The sequence below is a fragment of the Patagioenas fasciata genome, chromosome 21, assembly GCF_037038585.1.
Source record: "Patagioenas fasciata isolate bPatFas1 chromosome 21, bPatFas1.hap1, whole genome shotgun sequence".
In the NCBI taxonomy this organism is placed as follows: domain Eukaryota; kingdom Metazoa; phylum Chordata; class Aves; order Columbiformes; family Columbidae; genus Patagioenas; species Patagioenas fasciata.
In genome coordinates this window covers 2344478-2367749 of record NC_092540.1, presented here as the reverse complement: position 1 = coordinate 2367749, position 23272 = coordinate 2344478, and the positions used below count along the sequence as shown (strand labels likewise).

Here is a 23272-nt window from a genome sequence, read left to right as displayed (position 1 = left end):
CCGGAAAGAGACTTTCATTGAGCTCTGGACTCCGCTGGCTAAAGGACTCGAGGCAAATGAAATCTGAGAACGGCGTAACGTTTGGCCACCAACTTAAAGTTATCGCAACGTTCAATCCGCATTTTCTACAAGGTTGGAGTTGTTCCATCCTCAGGGGCTAAGCGGGAGGAGCCTCCGCGTCCATGGGGAAGGACACAACGCGACTGAGCGCTAAGGCAAAGTAACACCCGGCCAAAGGAACAGAGACAAAGCAAAGGTACCGGAGTGCAGAATTCCGTAAGGTCTGCCAGCGCAGAGCTGTCTAGAACGTTTACTCACGTAGGCAATGTAGGTTTTGCAGTTACCGGTTGCGTTAAATGCACCATTCAAAACAAGCTTCTAAAATGTGATACTATAAGGCGCCACCTTAAGTTCTCCAGAATGCAACTGTGCATAATTTTTAAAATGGTTTCATAAATTTATTTTAAACATAACATGAGAAGATGTTAAAACCGGTGTAATAGCTTCGTAGAATTTGGAGGAAGGGATGAATCGGGAGCTATTCGGTACCCTTCACCAGCCCCACCGCTCCGCTCGCCGGCTTGGGTTGGGGATCAGTCTATAACACCGGCCTGACGGATCTTTCTCTCTGCACCAAATCCCTGCAAGGAAAACAAAACCTTTTAGCTCCAGCATCGCGGCTTTAAAGGAAACCCATTGTGTTCCCAGCAGGTATGGCAGCAGCACGTTTCTAGTTCAACACAGCTGGCTTCAGAAACAGCGACTGTAACAAAACAGGTTCTGGGAGTTGCTCTTTGTAGTCCCAGACACCACTTTTACTTCTCCTGCTCACCAAGTGGTGGCAGAACCTCCTGTGAAAGCCAAGCTCACATAAAGGGATTTCACTGACTGTCACTGAGGGGAGCAGGAGGTTTATAAAAGAACAAACAAACCAGGAGAAGCCATTGTGGGCTAGAACACAGCAAGCAATTCATTGCTTATATACTGTGTGCTCTTCTGAAACCACAGTAATAATCTTACCTCTCACAGCCGGTGATGGAATGAAAGCAGACACCACATTTCAAACAGCTCCGGCTTCCAACAGAGGAAGCAACATTATGTGACCCACATTAAAACAAACTGCAGCTATTCCGCAAATCGTCCTCTTATCTTACATACCTTTGAGTTATCCGGTCCCCTGGGCTGACGAAGAACTGTTAGACGAGGAGCGTTGGCATCATCCAGATTAATGCTCTTTAAACGATTAACAAGTCTATCGGGACGCGGAGCAGCAACAGCCTTGGCGCCTTCGCTGTAACCGAGTCAAACACAGAACACCGTGACTTCCAAGAGACTGTTGTCGACTACCTAATTACCAGCCACTTTCCCCATTAAGCTGCACTGTGGCCAACACTGCCCAATCAAATCACTTGAACTGTGAATCCTCACCAGACACGCCACACGTTACAGGCACTGCATTTTCCTGTGCGCTGGTTCAGGATCACCGAGAACTCCACTTCATCCCCAGCCTGGAGCTCCACACCGTCCTGAACTTCTTTGACATGGAAGAAGAGCTTTTTGCTGTCGCCCACTTCATAGTTAATGAAACCAAACTGAAAACCAACACATCGCAAGGTTATTTCCTTCCTTGTCATCCAAACAGATGCAATGACTTACTCGTTACTGCAGTTCAACAGAAAGAGTAGAAACTGGTTTTTGGTCTGTCACTGGTATAAAAGATCAGTTACTTCCACTTACTGCTTCACTCATGTATAAAAGAGCAAAACTCAGCTAACTTCTCCATAAATAACTAGAGCTTAGTGCAGCAGAATGGCTATAAAACCAGAAAGCATTCACAGCACCTGATTTTCTAACCATTCTGAGATGCAACTCACCAGGGCACTGCTCAGCCTCCCCATTTCAGGTGGGCTGTGATCCCTGACTGCCTAAGGCTGGGAAGCTTCGGAGTACGTGCAGTTTTGTTTCTTTGTTTTAAACACATTTCTTAATGCCCCATTCAGCAGAAACTTGCTGGAGCTCTTTGTAGGCCATCTCAAAAACAGCTCTGCAGAATCAATCACAGCTGGAACCGCTGCCCAGTTGTACAGGTGTCTCAGCACCAACCCAAGTACTGAGTTCTCGTCCCATCGCACAGGCTGCACAAACCGGCGCCTGGGTTACACAAACCAAGCGTGAATCCATTCGTGCACAACAAGCTTCGGATTCAAGTGCTGCAGTGGGTTCTCGTCTGCTCTGCACCAAGTTATTGCCAATGAAAATGCGTCTCGTCTTTGCCGCAGAGGCCGCTCACCTGATCCTTCACGCACTCCACGGTGGCCCTGCGGAACGGCGTGATGTTCACAGCCATCGTCTGCCCGTTCTGACCAAGAACACAGAGCTGAAACTTCACCGTCTCTCCCTTTTGCAGGCAGTCGCCTTTGTTTGCCATTCCGACAATCCCAAACGGATACACCTCTCCCTTCATCTCTCCTAGAGGAAAACGACAAGAAAAGGACAGTTTATTAAACTTTTACACTTCTCGTGGATTTGCAAGAGGAACACGTACAATTTAAAAGCAACAAATCTTACCATCCTCCATGACTTCAATCATGCCCTGGTATTCAGTCTGTGTGGGATCTACACTCCGTAAAGGACGAATTACTTTACCAGAGTAAACGGTTGGATCAGCTTCTTCGGTGATACCATTCACTGGAGAGAAACAGACAGTGCACCAACAGGATGCTCTGGTCATACTTTGTGTTAAAAAGAATTCATAATCGATTCGGATTGAGAACAGTTTGCACTGCAAGGCACCTCAGGTAGCTCTGTCACCCAGTAAAACTGGAACAGCTTTAACATCAGTAATTACAGCTTTTCTAATCAACGCTACACTGACAGTTTAAACACAGAAGTAGAAAAATTAGTTCTTCATTAAACCAGAGGCCATGGAACTTGAAAAGCAAATCAAAGTGCTTTATTTCTCCTCCACTGCATTCCCATTCCTTGCTCACTTCCATCAGTCACATTTAACTAAGTATTTTTTGCCCCTTAATAACACCATCTGCATTCCTCCTGCAATTCTCCTTCTGTGAGATACAGCACAACTGGTGCAGTTACTAATTGGGCTCGTTCTGCTACTTGGTCTCTCTTTGTAACCCCCAGCTGAAGGGGACAGAGCACAGTAAAGGTGCGAATGGTGCTGCTGTCCCCAGGACTGTGCGGCTGCAGTCGCCTGTTCTCTGCAAACACAGGCAACAGCTTTCAGGAAACCAATGACCACCACATTAAGCATCATCCTCACAGTCTAAGATCCAACTGGACGTAGATTATTAATGAACTTTATCTGTTATCACCCGCCAAGAGCCTCTAAGCAGAAAATACGCAGTCTTACCTGCATGTGTTTTGTTCACCTTTTCTGCACTAACTTTGTTTCCTTTGCCTTTTGACAAGCTGTATTCAACAGTGTCTCCAAGTTCCAGGCTATCAATATCACCACAGTATTCGCTACAGGGACAGAAGGATGTACAATTTCCCTTTAGTTGCATGACAACAGTGACGCGCATCCAACATTTACATCAGCCGATCAGAAACGACTTCACCAGCTCAGCACCTCGCATTTCCAAGAAATCATCACTCAAGGTAGTGAAGCATTTCAGATATACAACACAACTCTATCTCTTGGTCTGGATTCAGAGGCATGGGACACCAAGGTTGCTGAGTTCAAATGGGTTTAACAGCCAACCCTACCCAAATTCCACTTCCCCCAAACAAGCAGCCCACAACAAACAAACAAATAATAAAATTGCCATTCACCTGTAGTGGAAAAAGATCTCCTTATCGTGATTAGCTGTTTCGATAAATCCAAAGTTATCTTTCAGGGCTGCCACGTATCCCAAAAGCCTCTTAGAGCTGTAATTGCGTCCCAGCATCCTGACAGAAACAGCCGTTTGCAGACCAGTTCTCTTCACCTCACAGACACTGAACTCGACCTGTTGGAGAGGAGTTCGTCAATGCTACACAGAGAAAACCCAAAGAGAGCGTGACCACCACCAAAAAAAAAAACAGGAAAAAAAGCCCTGAGAAGGGAGAATAAATGCAGTAACAAGGCAAAAAGAAGCTCACATCTCCCAAAGCATTTCCCAATGGTATACTTAGTTATATTGCCTTATCTCCTATCTGGGGATTAGCAGATCCTTCCACATCCTTGGCCTGGTAAGGAATGGTCAGTTTAACTCCACAGTCATCATAAACAATTATTCCATCTTCAGCTTCCTAAAAACAAAACAACAGAATTCAGCAACCCTTATTTGTAAGCAAACAAGTTTACTACATAGGATGCAAGCACTACTCAGTAACTGGTGAAAAACACAAAGCAACAACCTCTGAGTAAGAAGCTTTCAGTTATATTGGACAGTATTTTTAAAGAAAGTATCACCAGCATCTCCAGTTCAGTATTCATCAGAAATGTAGTTATTCTGGCATCGTTTAAAACAGCATGATAAAAAATCCCAGCGGTTCTCCTCTAGCTGTAGGAACTTAATTTTGCAACTTGTGTAATAAGAGGCAGAAAGAAGCTTCCCATCAAGTTATTAGAAATTACCCTCAACCACATGATCATTAACGATGCTTTTATAACCTTGTTTCTCAAGTTAGTTTTCACTGGCCGCTGTCATTAGCTGTTCAATGTGGTTCACATGGATGCAGGACAAACGGTGCTTCAAAAAGCTGAATTACGGATTTTAAGGAAGAGGTGTCAGCGTCCAAAGCCAAGAACACAGAACAGGTTACTTCACAAGAGCAAAATTACCTTCTCTTTGCCTTTATTTGGGCTAGTGGCTTTGGCTGGAGTGGCTTCTTTGTCTATAGTGCCCACAAAACGGTGGTCTGACTGGGTGTGGAAAGAAACCGTGCCCTTTGGAAGTTTTTTAATCCTTATAGCATGATTTCTTTGGGCAGACAACATATCCTGAAAAACAAGATCAACCAGATTTTAGCCCGACTGCGCTAATTTCCTTAAAAACTACGATTTCATAAAGATATGAATCTCACTCACAGGAACGACAGTGAACTCTACTTCATCAGAAATATGGAGTTGATTTCCATCCATTATTTCACTGAAGTGAAAGAACATGCGAGCATCCCGGTCCACACATTTAATGAAGCCAAAGCCATCTCTCATCGCCGCAATCACACCCTGAGAGTCGACAAAAGGGCAGTTAGTTTTACTACTAGTACACGGTATCTGCCTATGGAGTACGTAATAATCTGAACATAAGGCCTGAATCCTACAACAATACTTCTTGGTTCATGCAACGTGCTACCTTGCAATCTATAGCGCTGAGTTTTTGTATGTGATAGAATGCAGCTCTTTCCTGTCCTTCTGCTGGACCCTCAAAGACTGGCCAAAACCCACAAAATCCAGACTCTGCACACAGAAGCCTCTTCTGAATCTTAAGACAAACGCCCCACGTTTTACTTTCATTTCCCCTCAATAATTAAAAACTTTAAAAAATAGATACTTGCCATTTCCCTAGTTTCATTGGTAAACTGGAAAGTATTGGGGAGAACCTCAATATTGGTTGCTCGTTCCAGTTTGTCACGTCTGTCCGTTGAAATATTGAAACGAACGTGGTCGCTTTCCAGCAGGGTCACCTTGGATTTCGTATCTTTGTCTCCAAAGGGAAGTTCTTTAGGAATCACAAAGTCCACTTTGATGCGGCCAGGTAACGGATCGCTCTAGCGGACAGAAAACCCAACAGGAGTCAGTTCAACCCAAACAACAGAGACTCACCTAAAATCTTCATGGACATGCTCACACACCCCCGCTTCCTCAAAGCCAAACGTTAAAGGTCCGGTTACCCCTCTATCAAAAACCTCATTAACTGTCCGTGCCCACAGGAATCCTTAGACCAGGCTTATTCCAGCAAATATTTTCTCCCCTTCTCCCAATGCTTTTGCCTTAAAGATACACCCTAAACTCACAAAATTCAACGGAAGTATTCAAAATGTTAAAGAAAACACATGTAGTACCACCCCAATCCTCACTCTTTACAACCTCTAGGAAGACTGAACACTATGATTGTGGTCAGTGCCTAGTACAGGTGCACATGAGCTCATTCCCTCCGCCAGTGCAATTCTTACCCAGCAGACTGTTACAGGGAAAGGGGAATATTTGTACTGTTTGACTAGAATTCAATACAACTTCTGATGTAAACTTCGATAAATACTGAAATTCACCTGGTTTTTGCTGGGTACTTTTGGAATTACTTTGGTTACAGTTCCTTCAAAATGTTCAATGCTGATATCTTCGAAAATGACAGTTCCTTGAGGCAGCAGTCTAACATCTGTTGCAACTTCTTTACCCTAAAAGCACAAAAACCAGTGAAATATGCAGAGGAGAGGTAACGTAGCAGCCATTTCCCAATGAACCTCCTCCCCCCTTCTTTTTACGAGGGAATTTGAGCACACAGACGGCTGTCCCGTTATGCTCTAGGATCTGTCTTCCTTTTTTTACCATATTTCATCTTACATTTCTGTCTTTGATTGTAAACTCCACATCATCACCAGGCTGTAAGGCTTCTAGGTCACCTTTAAATTCACTATAGTGAAAGAATATCTCCTTCACGACATCACCCCTCTCAATAAATCCAAAGGCTTCCTAAGAACAGAACAAAGCATTTAATAAATTGCCTATTCTCTTAACATACCGAAACAAAATTGTACATGTTCTATCAAACACAATGTACTACGACACACCAGTATAGCAGATATGAGTTCACACAGCTAACAGACTACCACAAGAAATATATACACAGAAATAAATGGGACTTAGTTAAGAAGAATAACACTATTGAAAATTAGATGTTTAAATCATTTCAACCAGTTTACACCCACAGCTCCAAACTGCTCTAATAGCTCTTAATGCCCTAAATATATTACTTGTAACAGCACTTTTCAGAACAGCATTTTGTTTTCAAATGATACATTGAGGCTACAGCATCACTTACTTTCATGGCACAGACTACTCCTTGACAGCGGGCTTGTTTCTTTTTTAATAGCATAATGTTACGAGCACTTACAGCACCAGTACTGGAGGGGGAAAAAACAGAGCAGACCTGAAACAACTCAGAAGTGGAGCAGAAGTTCAGATCCCATTTCATAATGTCATTTCAGTTCTTGAACAGGCATGAATTACAGAATCAGAATCACAGAATGTCAGGGGTTGGACGGGACCTGGAAAGCTCATCCAGTGCAATCCCCCCCGGAGCAGGAACACCCAGCTGAGGTTCCACAGGAAGGTGTCCAGGCGGGTTTGAATGTCTGTAGAGAAGGAGACTCCACAACCTCCCTGGGCAGCCTGGGCCAGGCTCTGCCACCCTCCTGCTTGTTCCCCGTGCTGCACGCATTGGTGTGCAGGCATTTCAGAGAGCGAGCTGAGCACCCCGATTTCACCCCAGGGTATGGGAGGCCTCCCAGCCTTCATCAACTCTAGAGTGCTGCCCTACTGATGCAAGCCCAGCTACAACCCCATCAATTGCTGATTGACTATTAAAAGTGTGCAGTCAGAAAAGCAATACCAACTTACTGTTTATTTGTATCAATTATGAAGTTGATTTTGTCCCCTGTTTCCAGCTGTACATTTCCTTCAACATCCTCTGGGGTGTAAGTCAGGTAAAATACTTCCTGCAAATTAACATTGACTACTATTAGCCAATTTGCAGAATGGTTATTTCAAAGACAGACTAACAGTTTTGTTCAATAACTAGGTGCTATTAACTAATTTAGTGGGAAAATTTAAGATACTCAAACATGGCATGCAAACGCATTGTTTTTTCCATTGTGCTGTTTGGATGCATCTGTAATAAGCAACTTAAATTGAAAGGTTTGTCCCTGACCATCTCTAAATGTCCAGTGCTGAACTTCAAAAGTTCAAGATAAGGATATGTGAACATTACGTAACCCAGCTTTATTAAGTTTTAAAAGAGGAAAACAACTACTTGGATCTACATGAAATTCTTCATAAATGTAAGCAAGCAAGCTGGTAAATTAACATTTCTGTTTGTGTAATAATTACCTACGCATGCTTTTTTTTGCCAAGAACTACAGTTCTTAGTAGTGGCAACTGTCTACATTAAAATGTGTCTTTTTTTGCTCATAGATCACAGCAACGGATCAGTGAAGAGTTCAAGTAAAATACAGAAGCTTTACCCCATTACGTTCGTAGCAAACACTCCCTGTTGGACTCTGACCCGGGGCAGCTGGAGATTTACTCTCTAAATTGTGAGGAACAGCGCACACAACCTACCGGTCAGAAAAAAACAGAATCCATTGCTAGTCAGTCAGGAGCAGCATTGTTGAACACAAACCGAATCCCAGTATCCTCTACCGTACACTGAGGGATGCACTTTAGTGGAACTCAACAGCAGCGCTCGACGCTAAGAACTGGTTGTGGCTAAGAGCTCACACTGAACCTCTGCATTTTACCAAAACAACACAGTCCAGTGTGACTGAATACTGTATGTAATTAATATGCACGCTAATCAACCTAGCCACGGTGCTGGAGTAAAGGATGGGAATCACACATATATAGAAAACAGGCACTAACTTGTCCATTTATTCGTTCTTCAGGTAATATTTCCGGCTTTATCTTCACCAATTTAATAGCAATGGGTTTTCCAGTTCGGCGATCAGAAGACACTTCAAACTCAACATCATCTACAAGACAATCAAACACAATAAAGGTGTCACAGAGCTCGCTTTGGGTGGTGGCACCTCTTCAATATCACTGGTCCTCACGCAGCCAAGCGGCTCTAAGGGTTGCGGAATTACCTCCTACTTTGAGCTCCTGTAAGTTGCCGTTGTACTGGGAACAGTGGAAGAACAGTCTGGCTTGCCGTTCTGAACACTGGATGAATCCATACGAGGTCAGCAGTTTTTCTATAACCCCCGTCTCACGCAGCGCTGCCGAAGTACCGTTGGGGTACCCGTTGTGTCCATTGTTGTGGAGCAGGTTTGGATCAAAGCTCATCTGTTTAAAAACCACACACTCAAAATAAGTTTCTTTTCTCCATGCTGACATAACAGAATAACAAACACAAAGCTTGTGGAAGTTATCGTAACAAGCAAATTCTAACCATTTTTAAAATAGAGAAACGCCAAAATAGCCAAGCTTTTGCAAAACAATAATCCCTAAAATGTAGACAGAGAATATATTTATAAATAGACAGAAATACAACACTGAAATAAAGCTTGCTTAGATAAAAACCAACTTCTGACCTTCATAAGTATTGTACCTCAAAGTACTCTCCCACATTCACTATTTCACATCAGAAACTGAAAATACACGTTTTGTGAGTCATTTACAAAATGGCCACTTCACATCTCAGACACAAGGTGTCCCGGTTTCGGCTGGGATCAAGTTAATTTTCTTGCCAGTAGCTGGGACAGTGCTGTGTTTTGGAGTTCGGGTGAGAATAATGCTGATAACACACCGATGTTTTAGTTGTTGCTAAGTAGTCAAGGACTTTCCCAGCATCTCACACCGTGCCAGACGCACCGGAGCCAGGAGGGGATGCAGCCAGGACAGCTGACCCAAATCAACCAAAGGGACATTCCACACCATGTGCCATCACACTCACTAGAGATTTTGGGGGAACGTGGCCAGTGGAACCACTGCTCAGGGACAGGCTGAGCACTGACCACTGCCTGGTAACCAGCTGCACGGTGCGTCACTTGTTTTGCACATTCTTTTATCATCATTATTTTCTCTTCCTTCTTTGTTGTGTTAGACTGTCTTTATCTTAATGCAGATGTTTTCATGGTTTTTCTTCCCTCCATTCTCCCTCCTGTCTCACTGCAGGGGAGTGAATGGCCACACCGTGCTTAGTTGCTGGCTCGGGTTAAATCACAACACAAGACAGACAGCCCTGCCAGAGACATTAACTGACACACTACTAAAGGCACATCGGATACAGAAAATGGCAAAAATCTGCCTAAAAAGCAAGCTCAGAATGGGCTATTTTAGGATTAGAAAAACCACACTGCTGTAATCCTTTTCTCAAAGACAACCGTTGCATGACAACATTTGAGCAGCTCAAGTTTCAAGGAATATTAATACTATAACACTAAGAACTCAGCATCAACCATCTGAACACTGACAACTGAAGTTAAAGCCAAGACACACTCCTGAGGGTGGCACTAAAATCCGCTGCAGAAAGATACGTGATAACGTCAGCCGTCTTTCCAGACGCTCATCCTATTCTCGCACCTGTTCAAACACAATGTTATAACAGAGCATAACAAAACTCAAACACAACGTCCACTCAGACGTATCACCGGGAGTATTGTCATAAAACTATAAGAAACTTCTAGTAATAGCCTACAACCTATTAATGTACAAACAAGACTTGCTTGGACCCACTATAACATAGTTATATACTGGACCACGACCCCTGTGCTGCCCAGCACCAACAGTGAAAGTCCTCAGGTAAAGAAAAACCCTGTGCAATAAGATTTGAAGACAAGAAAGGGACTGGAACCACAATGCTACCGTTACTAGAAGACAAAAACATCAATAACCAGCCCTCCAGGGTTATAGGGATTGTTAAACAGAACCACATTGCAGGTAATATTAATTCATTGTACTACTGCTAAACCAACAGCAAAGAACTGCTAGAAAAGACTTAAAATTACACCCTTCTGTTGACAACTTATTTCCTATTAAGTTTAGAAATATATACAACACATGCACCAACCTCGCAGTGATATTCAAATATTGCACTTTCAGTAGTATTAGCCGATTCTTCTGTTTCAGCACAAGTTTCTAAGGATGAAGACTGCTATTATTTAAAAAAAAAGAAATAGAAAAAGAGAGAAAGAGAGAAAGGAAAAAGAGAGCAAGAGAACGTGATCTATCAAGCTAATAGAGAATTCAAGCGCTGCTGCCCTGGGCAGTTTCAATACAGCACTGGAGAAAACAAAGACTACTAGCAGCGTCGGGACGTGCTCTTGTGAAGCTGTTGAGTAGGCACAAACTTCTTGTTTCAGATCAAGCCTTGTATCTTCAGCGTAGGTTTCCTCTTCTTTGGTCTTGAGTTGTTGTTACGATGTGGTAGATTCTTTTCCTGATCTGAACTTGAAGCAGCAGTTTCAGGTGGTAAATTCTGTTCTGTTCCACTTCATACTGGAGAAAGGGAAGAGACACACTAAGTTATCAATTATTTTAAAACAAAAGATATCAGTCCTAGGTGTTCCCACAAACAAGCGCATTCCTTCTGCGTCAATACCGCATGTTTGACCCGCGCTAGGAAAGGCTGTTTTAGAGATGCATTTGACATTCCCATTTTCAGTTTTGTTTTCCAAACACACTATCTCACAGTACTTCCCATTCTGAACTCTCTAGATGCATTTCAGGAAAGGTCCCAGTGTGTACAATTAAACCAGCAACTTCATTGTGATGTATCATTTAATGCAAGACTTAATTCTACTATCAATAACTTCATACAGGTGCTGTCTCATAACTCAGTTAATAGGTGCTCGCACAGACCTTCAGAGCAGCAAAAGGTTGTATGTGTGGGAGCTGCAAACTCTGTATCACAGGAACTGCACAGAGACACTTGGAGTCTTCTTATTCATGTACTTCTCTCTCAACCGATTAGACAAATGTTATCAGAACTCTAGCTTCCATCATCCTGCATTTCTCATTTTTCTGGGCATCAAATATATGACATTTTCATAGAATAATCAAAACACCTTTTCTGCCCAAAGATGACTAAAGCGAATTTTGTCAGGTAAGCCATAAGCTTTTCCCTCAAAAGCTGGTTCAATTTCACAACTAGTTACTAAAAAAATAGGGTTGTCAAGCAAGCTTAACTCAAGTCTCAAATTCTTTACTTTTTAATTCAGCTACTATAAATACTCCTCCAAATGGTAAACACCCTGAGCAGCTGCCCAGCCCCCCCGGTCACACCGGGCTCTGCATTTGGACATTTCCAGCTGAAAGGATTAATGAGAGACAGGGAGGAGCTGGGCAAGACCTGTTTTGAGGCCTTTCAGGTGCAGATTTTTCCAGGAAGACACAGGTAGAAATCACCTATACAGCCTGACAGCAGAACAGGCCGGGTTACAAACGCTGGTTAGTTTGCTGATTAGTTTCCCGTTTTCTTCACAAAAACAGGTAATTGCAAGAACACACGTTTTACCGGATTAGAACACCTCCTTCCAGAAACAGCCATCTCTTACAGGTCCATCAAATTTAATAAAGATTAAAACTTTGTGTGTTCAGTATGCATAACATAGCTATTGGATACTCAGAGATAAAGATATTTCTTATGTTTTAGATAAGTATTGGAAAGCAGCGCTGAACACCAGCCCCTGAGCACCCCAACCCACCCACAACAGCTGCCAACAGTCACTGGGTTACTTTTACATTAAAAAAGTGAATCAGTGGGGAAAAAAAACAAGTTAAAGAACTTCCAAGGACATATGCAAAGGCATATATACATATGGAATGATTTTTTTAAATAATGATGAAGACAAAAGTCTATTTTCCTTTAATAGGCCTGGCGCTCGGGGCAGAGCCCTGCGCTTGTTACTGACACAAACAACAGAAAATGGGCCCCAGCCCGATGGAGCCTCGGCGCGGCCCTTCGGGAGGGCCCGGCGGCCCCGCCACCCTCCGGCGCGGCCCCTCCGGCGGCCGCCGCTCCCCGCGCTGCAGCAAGATGGAGGCGGCGGTGCGGAGCGGAGCCGGGGGCGGCGCCAGCAGCGCCCGGCCGGGCCTGCCCGAGCGCGGCCTACGCGGTGACAGCGCAAAGGCAGCGAAGGGGCCGCGGCCCGGCCGAGGGGAAGGGCAGACCCGGCGGAGGGAGGGGCCGCCCCGCCGCCGCCCTCCCCGCACACAAAGGGGGGCGATGGCGGCCGCTCCCCCGCACACAAAGGGATGGGGGCCCGGGCTCCGCGCCGGGCGGGGCCGCGCGCAGGGCACGCCGGGAGCCGCGGTCCGCGCCGCCCCCCCCACAGCGGCCGCGAACGCCCCGTCCCCAGGAGCCCCAGCGCCGGGACCGCACCCGGGGCCTGCCGGGACCCGTAGTCCCCTCAGCGCCGCCCCCAGCCAGCCCGACGCCCGCCGGCCTGTCGGCCCCGGCAGGCCCCGCAGGCCGCTGGGCCGCGCAGCACGGCGGGAAGGCGAGTTCCAGCCCGGCCGCGGCCCCGCCTCCGCGACGGGGCGGAACTGCAGCCCCCAGGAGCCCCGGCGGCCGGGCGCCTGCCCGCGGGACGCCGGGACGCGTAGTGCTCACGCCGCCACGGCCCAGCGACTCGCGGCCGCCGGTAACTCCATCCCCGGGAGCGGCGGCCTCGTAGGCAGGCACCCGCCCTCCCCCCTCCCCGGCCGCCGCTCTCCGCGGGGGTCCAGGCGGCTTTACCCCGCGGCGACAAGAGACAAACGGGAAGCGGCCCCAGAGGCGCCCTCAACCTCTTACGCCGACTCTCGGGGACCCCAGTGATCCCCTCAGTGGCGCGGGCGCCTTCTGGGCTGGGCCGGAGCCGCTGGAGCCCGCGGCCGATCGTACTCACCCCAACAGCTCAGCGCCCCCGCTCCAGCGCCGCCATGAGCAGCACGGCACAGCACGTAGGAATAAATCCCGGCCTCTCGCGAGAGCGCCGGGGCGGAGCCGCGCATGCGCCCGCCCCAGCACGGCGGCCTCATGCTGCGCATGCGCGGCTGGCAACCGGCCCGCGCGCGGCCGGCACTGAGCGGGCAGCGGTGCGAGGGACTGGGCAACATGGCGGCTGCGGGGAGAGCTCGGGGGAGCAGGGCATAACCACAGGATGGTTTGGGGTGGAAGGACCTTCCCGGCTCCCCCAGTGCCACCTCTGCCATGAGCAGGGACATCTTCACCAGCTCAGGTTGCTCAGAGCCCCGACCAGCCTGGCCTGGGATGTCTCCAGGGATGGTTCATCCAACACCTCTCTGGCCAACCTGGGCCAGGCTCTCACCACCCTCAGGGTCAACAATTCCTTCCTCATGTCCAGCCTGAATTTCACAGAATGTCAGGGGTTGAAGGGACCTGGAAAGCTCATCCAGTGCAATCCCCCCATGGAGCAGGAACACCCAGCTGAGGTTCCACAGGAAGGGGTCCAGGTGGGTTTGAACGTCTGCAGAGAAGGAGACTCCACAACCTCCCTGGGCAGCCTGGGCCAGGCTCTGACACCCTCACCATGAAGAAGTTTCTTCTCATATTTAAGTGGAACCTCCTGTGTTCCAGTTTGAACCCATTGCCCCTTGTCCTGTCACTGGTTGTCACCCAGAAGAGCCTGGCTCCATCCTCCTGACACTCACCCTTTATACATTTATAAACATTAACGAGGTCACCCCTCAGTCTTCTCCAAGCTCCAGAGCCCCAGCTCCCTCAGCCTTTCCTCACACGGGAGATGCTCCACTCCCATCACCCCTTGTCCTATTGCAACAAGCCCTTGCTCAAAAGTCTGTCCCCATTTTTCTTATGGGCCCCTTTTAAGTCCAGAAAGGCCACACTAAGGTCTCCCCAGATCTTCTCTTTTCCAGCTGAACACCCCAACTCCCTCAGGCTGTCCCACAGCAGAGCTGCTCCAGCCTGGATCACCTCAGTGGCCCAAAGGGAACAGGTAACGGCAGCTCTGCAGGTTCCAGGAGGCGCTGGCTCGTCATCACGGGGAAGGCAGGGCCTGGATTTCAAGGAGCGTTTTCAGTCCTGAAGCTTCAATCTGGTTTTTAACGTGCATTGAGGAAGCTCGGAAAAGGCCGGGCAACCCATAAGAACCGTATACAATCAGACTTTTCCACTCCCTGATTCCACACTTACAGATCCAGAACAGGCCAGTGGCAAATGAAATGAATTTACACCTCCCCTGCTAATTATGGCCCTCTACTAATGAATAATAAACTCATTAGTCAAAGCAACTGCTATTTAGTTTCCATTTTTTCAGGCTGCACAGCAACTAGCCCATTAGTGGAATGTTAACCTACACCAGGATAATAAAGGTAAAAAATGCATCATCACAGGCATTTCAGATCATGTTAATTTAAAAGAGATTAAACGCAGTATTTTTGGTCACTATAATATTTCATTCAGGCAAAGTAAAAATTAGAGGGGGTGCAAAAGGCTTGGGTACATGTGCAACAGACAGAATTATCCCCAGGATTCACAAAACAGAATACACTTGAGAAAATACTGCCCATCGGGGTTTTTATTCCGTCTTACACAAGTTCTAATAGAAAAGGATTGTATACAAGAATACTCCTGTACAGAAATCCCTTATAACTGCCAAACAATCTTGCTGGATATTCCAAATGGTTGCAAGAAAACGTCTCTTAATAAGCACAGGAATGTACATCACCTTCCGCACCTACCAAAATTCTCACTTGGGAGGAAGTGGCATAAAAATTGAAACTAATATTGGAAATGAGACGTTTCCTGTTCTTGGAGGATTATTCTTCGATCACAGGTAAGAAAGAAATCTTTATATAAAAACATCATTAAAAATATCACAATATTGAGAAATTCCTACAAGACTGCAGCTTTAATTTCACTCAATGTAGGATTCTGCAATAACTATGTAACATCTATCGCTAGACTTACCTGTGATGCAACATTAAAAACATGTTGACGTGGTTGGTTTTGGTTTAGTTTTGAGGTGGACACCTCAGCTCGCCCTTCCCAAAGTCCAAAGCGGTGGGAGGCCGAAGAGCTTTGATCCACGGGCCGTGTTCTGTGCGGGTTTGAGAGCGCTGCCCGCAGATCAGAGCCGGCCAGCACCACCCACCTTGGAGCACTGGGAAAGATGGGACAGGTCTACCCATAAAAACTAAAAAATATAGCTAAATAACATCCTTCAAAAACGCACAAGTGTCAGAATGGGTCACCACTCCGATTTTCACCCGTAAATCAAGGTAAAGTCTGCTCCTGACGTAGTCACTACTTCAAGTGCGGTTCTCCTGACCTGCTTCTGCGCGGCTGTCCAAGTAACGACGTTAACCCAGCCAAACGCCGAGCGCCAGCTCTTCAGAGCAAAACAAAACCTCTGCGTGTCTGCTTTGTGCAGGCAGAGCAAAACGTGCCCCCACCATTTACAATGGAGTTTTTGAATAATATCCCTTCTATCAAATAAGATAATCACCTGTATTATGTTCTCTAGCTACTGAACAGGTGGGTTTAAGTTGGAATTATTAACTAAAGCTCACAAAAATAACAAAAACAGGAAAATAAAAACTATCACAAGGGAGTACACATCATAAATACTTCATTGTTAAGCATCTGTATGCTGCAATTACTACGACGGAGCAGCAACGCAAGCCTTTGCCATCAAGAGTATGTCATTTCAGAAAAACGCAGAAAAAACAGCCCACACGTTTGAAAGATAAAGCAAACATACAAAGAAACACCTGAAAGAACAAATGGAAACCCAGCCTTGTAGGGTAGTTTCATAACAGTCTCTGAAGTCAGGTTCTGGAGATAAGGTTATTTTGTGACCTACGCTTCACAGTCAGGCAGATCTTCTCTCCCCACCTCAAAAGATTCTTTGCTGATTGACAAGAGTTCACGCAGCTCTTTGTTTTCAAGCTGCAAAATCAATATTTTCGCTGAAACAGAAATGAACTAATTCACAATTAAAGGACGATAATCTTTAAATAGCCCACACTCCTTCACAGCTGAATAAAACAATGGTTCTGTAACACAAGCACGAATACAGTGCTAGCCAGAGGGGAACAGCATTTAAAGCTTATATTTTGCTTCTGGCTTCATGTATATAATACAAACATCCAAAACTTGAAAATAAACAGATCACATTCTGCATTCCCGCCCCAAAATTTTTGGTTGTTATAAATCTTTGATGCACACAAACACAGGAAGTCCAGAGTAACTCTGGAGACTCCCGAAGCTCGGTCTATACTTAGCAATTTGATCTGTTCTTACCTCCAGCTGAGCTAGTTTCTCCTGAACTTTAAAGAACTGATCATCATCCACTTGAATAGCTTTTCTCATCACCTCGCCCATCTCACATATTCTGTCTATTTGACTTTCAATTTCCTGGAAGACATAAAAGTAATATATTCAATATGCTCAGGCAAAAGCAGCAATAATAATTTATCCCTTCTAAATCAGTAACTTTCATTTTCTTCGTCTTGGATTATTTATCTGGTTTGAATTTTAATACTTTCCCCCCAAGGACCTGCAATCGTTTCTAACTTGTATCCTGCCTAAAGATGAAAACATGTACCTTATTGTCCATTGTCATGAGTCACCAATGAAAACAGTGAATAGAACATCAGTGGGCAAGATAAGGCACCCAGACTTACTCAGATAGAAATAATTTCAAGTGTGACAAGGACTGAGACAACAGATGCAGGTTCACGTGAATATGATTTGATTTCACAGTAGAGAATCAAGTCCATTAAGCTTAACCCAGGGAATTACCACCTAGTATATAAAAAACAAGCCTTCACCTGGGCTGTGAAAGGATTATGCTTTTTAGTGTCCTCTGTGATAACTGTTACAACTGTGTGCTGTAAAAGGTATAGAGAAAAAGAGCCAGCAAAGAGGGACAAGAGTTTCAGAAAATGTATTTTGGAGCAGAGATGTTCCATGAATGGAAACAAGGTTGTATGAAAGCAAGCAAGAGACAGGGAACTGCGGGTCTGAGCTCTCTTCTGTTCCCATCCCATCTTACCAAAGAATTAGCCTGATGAACTTTCAAGACCGGTTCTGCATCTTCACCTTTTCTCCCCTGCAAAAGCTGTAACATCTGCTTTCTGTATTTGCTCATAATAAGCTCTAACGCATCTTGGTGCTCCTCCAGCGAAATCCACAGCTCTGCAAAACACAGAGTGTCACTGCCACAAACTGCAGGCAACTTTGCACAGCAGGAGGTGCCCAGAGGTACCTGGCACCAGGTGCTCCCCAGGGGTTAAGGCGAGCAGCCTCCCTGACACCGGTGGTCGCTTCCACACCGAGAGAAGGCGGAACAGATGCAACCCCCGGACCCCTCCCACAACAGCGGCCCTGGGGGTCCCCCTGCACATCACCCCCAGCACAGCCCCCCCCAGCGCACCGCCACCCCCCCGCTCACCCCGGTTCTCCTGCTGCAGGTCGCGGATCTGCGTGTTCTCCTGGGACAGGAGCAGGTGCGGCCGCAGCCGGGACGGGTCGGGCCGCTCCGCCGCGGCGCCCGGGCCCTGCGGAGACACAGCAGTCGGTCCGGCTGCCCCACCGCCCGCCGGCACACCCGCCCGCCGCCCGCTCTCACCTTCTCGGTCCCCGCCGCGCCCGCCTCCCTCATGGCGGCCACACGCTGGTGCAGGACGGCGGACTGGTCGATGAGCGACTCGGCGGCGGTGTCGTGCTCCTTCAGCCGCTCCAGCAGCGTCTTGGCGTCCGTGAGGATCTTCTCGATGGTGCAGGTCATGGCGGGCGCTGGGGAGGGCAGCGCTGCTCAGCCCCGCGGCGGCCCCATGCCCGGCCGCACGGCTCCGCACCGGCGGCGCGAAACCACGATCCCGCTGCCGCCGCCGGACGCGGGCGAGTCCCGGGCCGGGGCCGCCGCCGCTTCCGGCCGCTGCGCGCACGCCGCATGTGCGCATGCGCGGGACGGAGTCGCTCGCCGCTCGAATTGACGCGCGGGCTGAGCAGCGGCCGCCAGGGGGCGGGGCTGCGGGGACCTCGGTAACCGGGACAGTCGGTGTGCGCTGGAGAGCGGGGTGATGGAGCGGCTGAGAGACCCGGGGTTCAGCTGGAGAACAGAGCTGAGGGGAGACCTTCTGATCTCTGAACTGCCTGAAAGGAGCTTGGAGCCAGGGGGGGTCGGGCTCTGCTCCCCAGGAACAAGCGCCAGGAGCAGAGGAAACGGCCTCAAGTTGCACCAGGGGAGGTTGAGGTTGGATTTAGGAACAATTTCTTCCCCAAAGGGCTGTGGGGCATTGGAACAGGCTGCCCAGGGCAGTGCTGGAGTCACCATCCCTGGAGGGTTGGACAGACGGACATGAGGTTCTCAGGACATGGGGCAGTGCTGGGGGTGGGTTATGGTTGGACTCCATGATCTTGAGGGTCTCTTCCCACCACAATGATTCTGTGGTTCTGGCTTTTGGGGGGAGCAGACACCGATCTCCCTAGGAAAACAGCACCGCAAAGTGATCTGCACCAGGTTAATGCCTTCACCATCATAACGCACTTCTATTTATACCAGCCCAACACTGCACGTTGTCTCCATGACAGAAACTCTTACACCCACAGAGATTGGTGTTCTCAGACGCGGTGACTCAGAAGCATCATAACACTTCTCTGTGAGAGGAAACCCGTGTGGAAAGGCTCTGGTTCAAACAGACGCTGCTCTGTGTGGGGCAGGCTATTTGCAGAAGGGCATCTGGCCTTGACCCCAGGGGGTCCGGGTAATCTTTTTAAATACTCCCTTAAACAGTGTGTGATAAATTCTGGGTTGAGATCTGTTGAGCTGTCATCTTATCTGACATTCTTGTTTGTCCCTTTTAACAGTAAACATCCTCCACTCAAGTTAAAATAACAAGCTTTGTAATGCTGACTTGCTGCTTTGATATTTATTTGCTAACTAAAGCTACTGTTGGTGATCTGTGATGTCCTTGATGCTTTGTTAACTTTGTGCCACAAAGCTTTTTTATTTAGTATTAAGAACCTTATTAATAATGTTTTCAACAACAATGTTTTAACAGGACTCCCTTTGACATGGGTCATCTTTCAAGTTTAAATCCCCGTTCAGACAGGCACATAAGAAAAATAGAGGATGCTTTATCAGATAAAAGTATCTTTATGATCCCAGAGATAATCAAGCACACTGCAGAAGTGCTGAATAAGATAATTTTATATCAGCAACAATCTCAAAGCATTCATACAATCCAGAAGATAATAGAGCAAGCATCTGGAGTATTTAATCAGAATCAGATTAAGTAGTACAGTATGAGAGATATTTTTCAAATTTGGGAAATGTAAGGCTGCTTTATAGTAAGTTGTGTGGAACTCAAGGTCCAGCCCATGCTTTATAGCAAGTTTTACCCTCTGGTCCTTCGTTACACCTCAGCAGACACCGCACCTGGGTTGTGTGGCTGAATCTCTGGCCTGTTCTATTCCTTGTCTTTATACTTAGGATGTAATACTCACTTTTCCCTGGCTTCAGAGATGACATCCTGGCCTTTTGTGCCAAGCAGAGACAAGCGAGGGGGACGAGGGCCATCGGTGCAGTCCCTCGGTGGGATTCTGGCTGCTGGAAATAAGAATGCAGAATGAGAAGACAGGAGACACCGATCCCACCGCCACCCAGCGCTGAGTCTCGTCTCCTCACCCCCTCTCCACAGATCTTTTGACACAGAATCATTTGTTCAACTTCCAAAGGACAGAAGAACAAGCTAGTGTGGCGCCAGGACGCAGATTGGATCCCAGTAGGACAAAGCTCCTTGGTTTAAATGCTGGGAATGCTCGTCACCAAAACTTCTAGGATGTGGCAACAGAGCTTAAACAAATCAGTGGAGCATTTTCTGAGTAGTGGTGTCTTATAATTCCTTTGGCTTATCGCATCACTTCTGTATAAACTGAAGAGAATGTATAAATTTGGCCTCTCAAACTTTTTAGTGTTTAACTTCAATTCGATTAAACACTTATGTATGTGTACAAAGTGAAAAATGAGGTTACAAGAGGTTAATGCTTTAATGCTTTTAATAACTCTTAACCACATGGCTGTATTTTGTCAAACAGAACATGTTCTAGCAGAAGTAGATAGAAGCATATTGGGGCTCTCCAAACCAGCCAAGCCGCTGCAGAACCAAGACCACTTCTAGGCCATCTTTGCAAAATCATAAACAGTATTTCTGCAATGGAATAAATACACAGCATTTCTGAGTACAGCTGAGGAGGTTCTTGCTCACAGCAGGGAAATCAAAAGGGAAAGAAATCTAGACAGACCAAAAGCACAGAAAAAATAAAGAGATTGGTAACAGGCACAGCGCAGAATCCTGAGCACAACATGGTATCTGCAAACCTGGGCTGAGCTCAGGCATCGGTGTTGAGGATGTTAAAACAATGTGCAAGAGGTAACGCCCGTAGCTTATCCAGGCACCGGCAGTGGAGTAAATGATGGATAATGCTGCAAAGAGGAACTGACTGGTAGAAAATGGCAACATCTGGAAGTAGGTAAAAGAATAAAGGGCAAATTTCTAGGATAATTCTTGGGCTTCCATTAAAATCGTGTTAACTGTAAGTGTCGTCTGCACTGTTTGAAAAATTTTGGTGAGTCTCTGAAGGTGCAAGTCTCACATAGCAATGCAGCAGCCTTTAGCTTTTCAAAAACTGAATTGCCCCTACAAGTCCCTCCTTCGGTGTCTGACAGCCAAGCATTTCAGCAACTCCAGCTCAGTTAAAAAGCAAACCAGACTTCTCTGTCACACTGCAAACGCCAACACTTCCTGACTGCTTGCTTTTCAGACTAAGTGACAGTGTTAACACAGTCATCAGCTACGGCCACAATTTCACTACTATTGTCCTCAACAAAACCTGTAGCACAGAGACTCACAAACCAGGAGGCCACGTGAATCCTCGTCTTGCACTTCTAGCTTATACTTCCAGGTGGATCACTGTTGCATAAAAGGGTCATTCTGTGACAATAGTTAGTGCCAGGAAACTCAGTCTTATTGTTCATCTTAATTATCCTGCTTTGATGAATCTACAGTCACCAATTCCACCACAGCATTTACATTTATGAGTCTAATATTATTTTTTTTGCTATTAAAACTAATGTCCTTAAGATGGAATCCAGGCTAGAAAAAAGGAAAACATTCTCACTGATAAATGGAAATATCCAGCTATTTTGGCCTCTCAGCAGCAAGACGCCACTGCCAATAAAATGCTGACCAAGGGATTCCAATATAATTATTCTGTAATGCTTAATATGGTGTCAAGATGTTCTGCTTTATGGAAACTGGTTCCAGGACTTGGCTTCTCTTTGCTGTACCTACAAAGAAGTACGGTCATTTAAGAACCTCAATGCTCAAAGTTACATTTAGAAGTATTCTCTATGCATTATTGATTCTGAAATCATTGCAGCAGATTGTAATCAAGCTTGAGTTTGTATCTTTACTTCCACATTGTCCCTTGCTGAACACTAATGCATCTATACTTCAATATAACCTTTAACTCACACATAACGACAATTACTGTAATTAGAAATTAGTTTTCCAAAGGCTGCCAATTGTTTAGTATTTGACTCTTGCTTTCATCATTTAATGATTTACAGTAATGAGCTGGAACATCAGTATTTTGTACTGAAGTGGCCAAAATAGTTGTCCAGCCATCATTGACCTCATGTGACAGATCTCAGATGTTTCTGTGCGAAGTTAGCCAAAAGCAATAGACAATGCCATCGCTTCTGGTTCATTTTTACTGAAAAACAACAACAAAGTGACCATCATGACTTTCAGTCAGTCTCAGTAGCTTTCGAAAGACTGTTACTTTGCTGAGATCCTGCCCCTTGTTTAAGTTTTGTTTGACAAATACTTTATAAATGAGCAGAAGAGGTGGTTTATGTTTCATTAATGAGGCTGATAGTGGTTAATTACTGAAGTTACGTAAACAATCCATTACCAGATCAAGCCGAACGGGTCAGTTATGTAGAGAAGATCCAGCTGGAGTAGATATGGTTTCCTTTAACCATTCGGATACCAAACAAGTTACAGAGCTCTGGAATCTCTAGTTCTGATGAACAAAGAGTTCTGCTTAGCTTGAAACTGAATTCTCCCAGCAGGTATCAGCGCAGGGAAGCTCTTTCTTGATCTGCAGTTTCAGCACCCACCAAATTCTTAGACCTCACTGCACAAAGACAGACATTGTGTGTAATGAGACTCCACAGAAGCTCACGGTTTACACTAACGATGGAAAGAGGCCACAAAAGCGGCGCAATGCACGGTGTTCAGGTCAGACCAATGTCACCAGATCTGATTATTTTCCATGGAAAACATGTGTGTCCCTTATTCTCCACTTCAGTGGCACTTGTAGATTTTGGCTCATGACATGGACTTGGTCATCTAATATCTTCAGGCTGTATCCATGAGTAACACTTTGTTTACTCACCTCTAGTAAAGCATGCTTGAGGTATAGCATTATTTCCTTTGCCCGTTTAAATGGCACTAGGCATGTTACTGATCGGAGACTTTATCAGTGTTTTACAAAATTGATGTATGTAAGGAAAATAACAGAAAAGAGAGCTGGAAGAGATCTCAAAAAGTCCTTTCTCTTCCTTT

The 23272-nt window shown here is 46.0% G+C and overlaps 2 protein-coding genes across 3 annotated transcripts; both read right to left on the bottom strand.

Annotated features, from left to right (window-relative positions):
- Positions 1-433: 433 nt before the first annotated feature.
- On the bottom strand, positions 434-13643 carry CSDE1 (cold shock domain containing E1). Its single transcript, XM_065854276.2, has 20 exons — positions 13555-13643; positions 10734-11161; positions 8809-9007; positions 8585-8694; positions 8188-8280; positions 7565-7662; positions 6987-7068; positions 6509-6637; positions 6217-6342; positions 5503-5715; positions 5033-5173; positions 4787-4945; positions 4144-4251; positions 3793-3968; positions 3371-3483; positions 2569-2688; positions 2291-2469; positions 1429-1592; positions 1159-1291; positions 434-641 (listed from the first exon to the last, which is right to left on the bottom strand). Exons 3-20 carry the CDS (start codon positions 9005-9007, stop codon positions 594-596), a joined length of 2391 nt encoding a protein of 796 aa, XP_065710348.1. The 5' UTR covers positions 10734-11161; positions 13555-13643; the 3' UTR covers positions 434-593.
- Positions 13644-15189: 1546 nt separating this feature from the next.
- Positions 15190-18563, bottom strand: SIKE1 (suppressor of IKBKE 1). Of its 2 annotated transcripts, none has more exons than XM_065854678.2 (5): positions 18265-18563; positions 18088-18193; positions 17689-17831; positions 16935-17048; positions 15190-16600 (listed from the first exon to the last, which is right to left on the bottom strand). In XM_065854678.2, exons 1-5 carry the CDS (start codon positions 18421-18423, stop codon positions 16589-16591), a joined length of 534 nt encoding a protein of 177 aa, XP_065710750.1. In that variant the 5' UTR covers positions 18424-18563; the 3' UTR covers positions 15190-16588. The 2 variants fall into 2 exon arrangements, with proteins under 2 accessions (XP_065710750.1, XP_065710749.1); XM_065854677.2 differs by having other exon boundaries at positions 15190-16580; positions 18265-18562.
- Between the last annotated feature and the right edge of the window lie 4709 nt (positions 18564-23272).

What these genes read in the sequence shown, in the direction of transcription:
- SIKE1 (XM_065854677.2), bottom strand. Translation starts at nt 18,423, where the DNA reads ATGACCTGCACCATCGAGAAGATCCTCACGGACGCCAAGACGCTGCTG. An exon ending in CCTGCAGCAGGAGAACCGGG is followed by an intron (nt 17,832 to 18,087) that starts GTGAGCGGGGGG and finishes TGTGTTTTGCAG; the next exon opens with AGCTGTGGATTTCGCTGGAG. An exon ending in AGAAACTAGCTCAGCTGGAG is followed by an intron (nt 16,581 to 16,934) that starts GTAAGAACAGAT and finishes TTGATTTTGCAG; the next exon opens with CTTGAAAACAAAGAGCTGCG.
- CSDE1 (XM_065854276.2), bottom strand. Translation starts at nt 9,007, where the DNA reads ATGAGCTTTGATCCAAACCTGCTCCACAACAATGGACACAACGGGTAC. An exon ending in TTTGCTACGAACGTAATGGG is followed by an intron (nt 7,663 to 8,187) that starts GTAAAGCTTCTG and finishes GTTAATTTGCAG; the next exon opens with GAAGTATTTTACCTGACTTA. An exon ending in TTACAATCAAAGACAGAAAT is followed by an intron (nt 6,343 to 6,508) that starts GTAAGATGAAAT and finishes TTGTGCTTTTAG; the next exon opens with GGTAAAGAAGTTGCAACAGA.